This window comes from Hyposmocoma kahamanoa, unplaced genomic scaffold, assembly GCF_003589595.1.
Source record: "Hyposmocoma kahamanoa isolate Upper Pololo Valley unplaced genomic scaffold, ASM358959v1 62, whole genome shotgun sequence".
NCBI lineage: Eukaryota > Metazoa > Arthropoda > Insecta > Lepidoptera > Cosmopterigidae > Hyposmocoma > Hyposmocoma kahamanoa.
This window is the reverse complement of record NW_020653850.1, coordinates 8,019,115-8,027,841: the sequence shown is the minus strand read 5'-3', so window position 1 is coordinate 8,027,841 and position 8,727 is coordinate 8,019,115. Positions and strand designations below refer to the sequence as shown.

Sequence of the window (8,727 nt, the reverse complement as noted above, 5' to 3'; positions counted from 1 at the left end):
ATGTATTTACTTATTATACATTTCTATTATATATTTTGTTATACATTTTTCTTTAGAGATGTGCAGTAATGTACCAAGGTCCTTGTCCTGTCAGAAGTACAGCAGTAACTTTGCAGTAGCAGGCCATGCAACGAACCAATACTAACCAATTTTAGTCCTTTGAAACTAGTACTGCCCGTTACTATTTGTTCAGAAAGTTTTAGGCTATATATGTATCATGTTTTTTTAAACATCCACACTCAACAAAGCCCCGCACTGGGTAAACCCTGCATCGCGGGTGCCATGACCCACACATAGACAACCACAAATTACACCCAAACTGACGAGAGGAATAAATGTGGCCATACAAATATTTTCAGGAATCGAACCTGGGACCTCTGCGTGGCAGTCCGGCAGCGGCATAGTAATCGTTCGGCCACGGAGGCAGTTTACTTATTATACGTTTGTATAATACGTTTGGCAAATAGGTACGCATGTATTTATTTCATTGTATAAATACAATGAAATAAATTGAAAATATAGAAAATTGTTTTTTTTTTTAATTGAGTTAACCGTTATAAAAGCAGTTAGATTTAAACGTATTGTTTTTTTTAAAACGTAACGTTTTTTAATAATAAATTTATAGAACCTGCTAGTGTGGAATGGAGTGTAAGATTTTAAAAAAGTTTCGCTTTTTCGCTCCATTTTTTCTGCATTTTAATTTCCTTCTATGTTTGAATTTTAAGTATACTTTTGGGTAAATACGTCTATAAGTTAAATATTCATTAGATATAAATTAACAACAAACTTGTTTATACATATCTTGTTCGGTAATATATGTATGCACGTTTCCTTCTTTAAACTGAGTCATTATCGAGGTAATTAATTGGTTATTATGATGAAGCAGGTTTTAAGCGCAGCTTACCTTAAGGAAAGCTTTATCTATAGAAAATCCCCGTGTTGGAACCAGTTTCAAGAAAACATCATAACGTCATTGCCATGCCGTAGTGTTGTAAACATAGTGATTAAATATTATTTAGTTTTTCTTGTTGATTGTTACACTTAAAGTTCAAGGATGAATAAATAAAATGTTAGACAACATTACATCCGTTGTTCTGATCCCAAAGTAAGTAACAAAAGCACTTGTGTTATGGAAATCGGAAACAACGATGGCACCATACAAGGCCAGACCCGACAATACACAAAAAATAGTTGTGCTACCTTGACCCGGCCGGGAATCGAACCCGGGACTTAAGAGATAGCAACACTATGACAATCGATGTGCAAGCCACTTGATCACGGAGGTCGTTGCAATAGGGACATTTTTAGAAGTATATTTCCGACTTCATCGTCACTTATGTGATTTTTGTCATTTGTAATTATGCTTGTTTCTAATTAAAAAATAACAATATGGTATAAGGCGGATTAATTTATTCTTAATAGTTACAAATCGTAATATAAATGACACGTATAAACAAACTCTAGTGCGTACATGACCGGTACGAGATGCGCACGAGTTTATAAGCACAACACTGATGATCTTAAAGTTAGTGACGCTGTGACCACCACTGTGTAACAAGCGTACATAATACATTATATTCGTAATTATAAAGTAAACTTGTAAAATACATTAATATTTTTGCTTTTAATAAAATAATTGATACATACAAAAAAATGGAGAAGGTGTATATTTTTTTGGCACTAGGTAAGTTTTGTTTTTTTTAAATATTTTTTCTGTTTCGTTGACAACCTTGTAGTCGTTATCGTAGGGGTCAGAGGGTGCGCGGTAGTGTGCGGTTTCGTTTCCGCGTTCTCATCTCGAAAGGCGAAACACCGTCAGGTTTTAGTCGGTACGAGTCCGACATAACCCATCGTATCCCCGGGCGGAAGAGGGAGGGAGGAAGGTAGGAGAACCCATTTCCTGACGTAAAAAAGGGGTCAGACAGACTTTGGTAAAAAAATATTGAATAGATTACATCAATTAGCTGGCTCTAAGCGAAAGGTGTAATCGTAATCCCGTATATTTTCGAAAATTTATAAGGGCAATAAACCTTTTTAATTTATAGAATTGTATTTATAATATATTTACCTACAAGGGTGAATATAGTTGTTGAGAGCAAAAAATTACCTTCGATAGTCAAACACTCGTTATTGAATGTTATTTAAATGAACATACCTAGGTATATGTTAATTCATGAGCTGTATAAGACAAAAGTTATTTAGAGATTGTTCAATTATTCCTTAGTTATTGATTTTGGCTTTAATTATGAAAGTATTTTTGTAATATCACTTATTCATACCATTGTGCTAATTTTCAGCTATATTTGTCAATGTCGCTGTAGCAATGAACTTAAGGCATAAGAGGCAGTCAAATGGTGCAAATGAGAATAATTTGGATGAAAGATATGGTTCGGATAGACCTCGTGATTTACCACAGTGGGGCAATCAATGGGGCAACATGAATCAACCCTGGGACCAAAATCAGTGGGGCAATTCTGGTGAGGACCAAAATCAACAGTGGCCTTTCCCAAACCAAAATGGCCAGAATGGTGGAAACTGGCCAAACCAGAACGGTCAAAATGGCCAGAATGGTGGAAATTGGCCTAACCAGAACGGCCAGAGTGGTCAAAACTGGCCAAACCAAAATGGCGCAAATGGGCAAACCCCGCCACCTACACCAATACCTAATGGGTAAGTTTAACTTATCATTTAAATAAACATATAAAAGTGATAGGTTGAAAAATATGCTTATATATATTTTTACCCAGAATGAGCAAGAGCACAACAGACGTTGAATAAATATTTTTGAAGATGCCGTTCTACAAAAAAATCCAGTTCTACAAAATTATTAGGCACCATTTATCGTTTTGCGAGATGATAATTAAATTTGTTAATGTGGTGTATTTTAATGAAGGAATATTTATGGTGAGATTCGGTGTTTTTCGTCACAACTATTTTTCTTAAAGACTTCTGTTGTTATCGGCTTGAAATTTGTTGAACTTGGTTGCACTAGACTATGCTTGGCGAAAAAAAAATTAGACACTTTTGTAGTAATACTTTATTTTAATCGGGTTTAAATTGGGTGATCAAAATCGAAAAATAAAAAGGATTTCTTTGTACATTCTAAAACCATTGCTCATTTCAGTTAGAGTATACTTCTTCATTTATGTAATTATATATGATAAACTTGTCTCCTTTTCATTGTTTACCGTCTTTCTAGTATACCGCACAAAAAATAAGTAACCTTTTTTTCAGAAGTTCCACCCAATCTCCCCAAATGATGGCGTGCATCTCATCCTGCCCAGTGACACCTGAGTATAACCCTGTGTGTGGTTCTGATGGTACCACGTACTCCAACCCTGGCCGTCTGACTTGTGCTCAATTTTGTGGATTGAGTAAGTGTTTGATTTACTTTACTATGTTATTAACTTAGGCTGAAATGGTAGATATAAATTTAAAAATATATATAAATAGCAAACTAAAAAAAATAGCCTTCCCAAAGATCATATTTATTTGGGATATAGACACTTCTTACCTACTTCATTTGATATGTACGTGCAACATGCGGCTCAAAAACTTACAAATACAATGATCTCCTCCCAGTCACAACATAATACGAAATGTTGAATAATTGTAGCAATAAAAACTAAACAACGGTCATACCTATTAACACAGGAAAAACAGAGGTAAAACCCCTGAGAGTGCAAAAGATACACAAAGTATCCATTTATTACAGTATTTTACGTACTAAATGGCAATCTGTCCAAGACTTGCAGTGTATCTAAGATGAATATAGCTGTTTGCTATATTGTTACTTGCTAAAAACCATAACACGTACATTAAACGTGTGCAGTAAAAGCAAATAACATTCGTACAAAATACTTTTGCTTGTAACTTGTTCTGTCTGTTCAATCATTTATTACGTTAGCATCTGTTATCGTATTTTTATTTAGGTCATAATTTTTCTTCAAATGGACTTGACCGAACTGACTGAATTAATAATAATCTATGGCGGCTGATATCTTAACTCATATTTGAAATTATGTTTATATTACATCAACATACTAATGAATACTTCAAGTTGATTGTTTTTACGAAGTCTACTGCGTGGTCGTATAACTGTCAAGGACAAACTAAACTTGAACTGAATATGCACGAATACGACTTTGAAACGAGTTTTAGAATACGACTCTAAGAGCATTTCACTTCCCACATTTATATTTATTTATCTAGAACTCAATGCTCAAGTCAGGACTTGAGTATGATTCAAAGCACTCGAAATCATACTCAAATCCCTGCCATTAGGCTCGTATTTCCAGTGCTTGTGTTTCCAGTGCAATCCTGACTTGAGCATTGAGTAGAGTTCTAGAATACGACCCGTAGTCAACTCGTTGTTTACATCGAGTCGACTGCGCTTCTTCGGCAAGCGAATTCGCTTGACGAAGGCGGCGCAGCCAATGTGCTGTTTACACCAAGTCGACTGACACCAAATCATTCTAAATGCGAAATTACATACACAGGCGCAACAAAACGTTCTAAAGTTCAACAAACTGATCGGGTAGGTGGGTATTCCCCAGTCCCCAGCACGCGATCGTGTCTTGAAATTTGTTTCGTCGACTGTCGCTTGCCGAAGGTGACCGAGTTTCCTCGCAGTGATTATACCTAGTTGATTCGATCGATTTCGGCAACGAACTACGGCTGTTAAACGACTCAGTGTTTACACTGGGTAAATTGTTATTGAGGAAGTGGGTAGGCAATCGAAGGCGACCTGTCGACCTAGTGTAAACACGCCATTCAAATTAAAATAATGAATGTATCAAAATAAAGACACGTAAAGTAAAAAAAAAAACATTCGACAAAGATATAAAATATGTTACGTACTTATGAAAGTCTCATAAACCACATGATAATTCCAAAAAGTCTCATAAACCACATGATAATTCCAAAGTCAGTTATGATAATTATTTCATTGTAGGCAACTTGCACCTTCTCGATTTGATAGACTTTGAATGAAAGGGTCTTCAAATCAGATTAACATAAAAGTTAATTCACCTTTTGCTTATTTACTACTTACTATCAAGATTATACACTATTTGGTTTCCATTGTTAATACTTGTAACATATTGTTAATATTAATGTTTTATTAAAACTTATTTTCAGACATAAGCCAGATCCGTGCTTCACGGTGTCCCCCCACCACCACCACAGCAGCGCCACAGTAGATACATTACTTTTAAATTATATGCAATTAAGACACAAGTAGCTAATGGAATTTATGACTGAATAAAAACAACTTTATTACCACAAAGAAGTAATATTTTTATTGGCATCCTTTAATTTCATTCTTTAATAATAAAATGTACAAATACTTCGTCTCAATGGTAACATAATGTACACACGCCAGCACATCAAGCTACACATTGACGTATCTTGTTCCGTTGCACTGGAGGCGATTTTCGAACAAAAATGTGTAGTCTGGTGTGCCGTTGTCTGTACATGAGTTACATGCATAAGTTTAAGGGTGTTGCTATGACACAGACTGGTTTGCGAACTGGAATTTACTGGCAAAGCGGTTTGTCAGGTTCATATGTACATGGTTAGAGTACATTCACTTCTTCTACACTTGTTCATACAAATCTTACTCGAAAAGATAGTTTTATGCATTGAATTATATCTTACTTAGAGGCTATTTGTGTTTATCAATGACCCGTATATACTCGTGGATACAGTTTTCATACTTCTACAAACAGTCAGACGATTTATCACTGTCTATTATGACACATTTGCGGTCATTGGAGGTATTTTTACTATAGAAATATAAGGAGGAAAGATCTTAAGTCTCCACTGACAATGAAAACCTGTGATTGTGCTCATTATCTTATAAAAATACACATAGTAGTGCTGCTTTAGAAATACACGGTTGTAATATATTTCTTACTAAGGTCCGGTAGTTCCGTACAGGGAACTCTGCCACTAAATGACTTATTTAATTATTATTAGATTCAGGAGGCCCACCACAACCTCTTAAAACAATATTACTTTAACCTTACCTTGTCTTTATTAAAGTAAGCTTATTACAATGTTAAAACTATAATATTTTATTGGCAGCTTTGTGACTATTCATTCACTCAGTTCGTACTATGACGCGACTTTAACATAGAAAGCCATATTTCATAGTACGTCAAAGGTCGTGGCATGCGTCGATTCGACGTTTGACCGTTTAAGTACACATAATTTTGATTCTGTGTATATTTATTTGTGCCTGTGGTAATGTATCAATATAAGAATAATTTTGTTATGTTTAAAGTATAAACAAAACATCGAGGATTATTTGTATTTTTATTTAAAAAAATCGATATCTAAAATAGGTCTTTCTCATTTGCAAAACTAAGATATATTGAGGTGTAAAATTAAAATTATAACTATACATTTGAGAAAATCATTAAAGCATATTATGTAATGTAATTTACAATAAGGACAAGTGTTAGACTTGTGCTTTCCGCAAATGGGATTTTTCATTTCGTCACACATTGATTTTGTCATTTTTTTAATTTTTTACAGACAATATACACAATATTACTTTTTGTTTAGCTCAGGTGTATTATTGTTATTATTATTATACATATTAGGCCTTAGGATCAAAAAGGCCGTAGTAGCCTAATGGTTTGTCCTACCGGCTCACAAGCAGAAGCCGTTGGTTCAAACCGGGCTCGCACCCCAGAGTTTTTCGGAATTGCGAAATTTAATTTGAAATGCCATGAGCTTTTTGGTGAACGAAAACATCACGATAAAACCTGCGCATCGAAGAAGGTTCACAACCCTCGAAAAACGTGAGAAGTCCCCAAATGGCATTGCGTCAGCATGGCGTACGGACTACGGCCTAAAACCCTCGCCTGAGAGGAGGCCCGTGCCCGGCAATGGGACGTATAAATATGATGTTGTTGATGATGATGATGAGATCTTTGTATCTTTAGCCGAATTTAGTACTTTGTACGTCGTCTTGTCATTATCATCTCTTTCACTGTCTGACCTTTCGACCTCTTCGTCACTCAAATCTAATAGTAAACGGGATATTTCTGCATCTTCTACAAAACCTCGTCACATCATTTTCTTGTAATAAGGAAAGCCTGTATTTTTTATTAATCATTAAAAATATAGGCAGCAAAAGAGTATCCAACTATTGATTTGGCTGAGCCTTACTGATGGTTCTGCGCTATGTTCAATTCGCGCGTCTCGTGAGGAGATTTTCAAGTTGCTAAATGATCTTAATACAAATAAGGGTGCCGGCGCTAATAAGATGCATCCAATATATACTAAAAATTCGGCTCCAGCTTTAGCCTATCCTCTAACAATCCTATTTAACCGCTCTCTAAGTGATTATAGTGATTGTAGTGATATTTCCGAAATTATGAAAGGAAGGAAATGTAGAGCCAATTCATAAGAAAGGCTTAAGAAGCAAAGTGGAGAACTATAGACCCATATATATATATATCCATTTTGAGCTGCTTTGATAAAATCTTTGAAGAAGAAAGAAGAAGAAGATTGTTTTTACCACAAGATTGCTAACGCGATTCCAGAGCAGCAACATGGTTTCATAAAGCGTCGTTCGGCTACTACAAATCTCGCCGTTTTCACTAGTTCCATTTTTACTATGGAGAAACATAAGCAGATTAATATGATCTACACAGACAATGAAAAAGCGTTTGATCGTGTGGATCACATCAATCTGGTACTAAAATTGGAAAAGTTTGGAATATGCGGGAACCTCCTTCGTTGGATAGAGTCCTGAATATCTGACGAATCGCTCGTAGGCTGTGGTCGTGGGTGGATATAGGTCTGGTCTGGTGACTATCCCTTCCGGAGTACCTCAAGTTCTCTCCTTGGTCCCCTTTTCTATAATGCTTACCTATACGATGATACGAAAATATATATTGATGTCACGAACTCTGATGATTGTGACGAACTGCAAGTGGATTTAAATAGTTTATCAAACTATTATAATGCAAATAGTATTAAGGTTTTTCTCGTCGTCGAGGTGGTGGTATAGAATACACCTATAAAATCAATGGGGCCATAGTCGCTAGAACAGGTGTGGTGCGTGATCTAGGTGTCTCTCTGGATCATAAATTATTGATGGACAATCACATTAACTATATAGTTGATAAAGCATTTAAAAGCCTTGGATTCTTAAAGCGAGTTTCCCACGAGTTTTCTAATGTAATGTGTCTTAAAACTTTACATTTCGCATATGTAGGAAGCACGTTGGAATACGGTAGTACAAAATGGTCACCTTTATACAAAATCCATAAAACCCGAATTGAACGCATCCAACATAAATTTACACAGTTTCTAAATTTCCGTACTCACTATGACTTCCGTACTCAATGTAATCATGAAGACTAATGATTACATTGAAAACTGTAGAATCTTCTTACATTACAACAGCGCAGAAATTTCTTTGATGTAATCTTGTTGTATGACATTAACTCAAGAATTGATTGTCCGTCTTTGATCAAAAGTATAAACTTTAACACCCCCTTAAACGCACGCGCAATGCTTTGTTCACCTGCGCACCGGACAAATTATGGTCAAAATTCTTTTATTTCGAGTAATTTGTAAGGCAAATTTAAAAAAATGAAGTAATAAAAACATGACGAGAAATAGTAGTACAAACACATAGTACTTGTAATATACAAGTATGCACACACACACACACACACACACACACACACACACACACACACACAC

At 35.5% G+C, this 8,727-nt stretch overlaps 1 protein-coding gene across 1 annotated transcript in view; it reads left to right on the top strand.

The window, feature by feature from the left end:
* Positions 1 to 1,534: 1,534 nt before the first annotated feature.
* The window catches only part of LOC113229750, a 21,671-nt gene continuing 14,478 nt past the window's right edge, over positions 1,535 to 8,727 (top strand). The window contains exons 1-5 of the mRNA XM_026463432.1: positions 1,535 to 1,684; positions 2,298 to 2,670; positions 3,235 to 3,374; positions 5,140 to 5,197; positions 6,790 to 6,962. Coding sequence (XP_026319217.1) covers positions 1,654 to 1,684; positions 2,298 to 2,670; positions 3,235 to 3,374; positions 5,140 to 5,197; positions 6,790 to 6,962 — 775 coding nt within the window. The 5' untranslated portion in view covers positions 1,535 to 1,653. The remainder of the gene's footprint in view (positions 1,685 to 2,297; positions 2,671 to 3,234; positions 3,375 to 5,139; positions 5,198 to 6,789; positions 6,963 to 8,727) is intronic.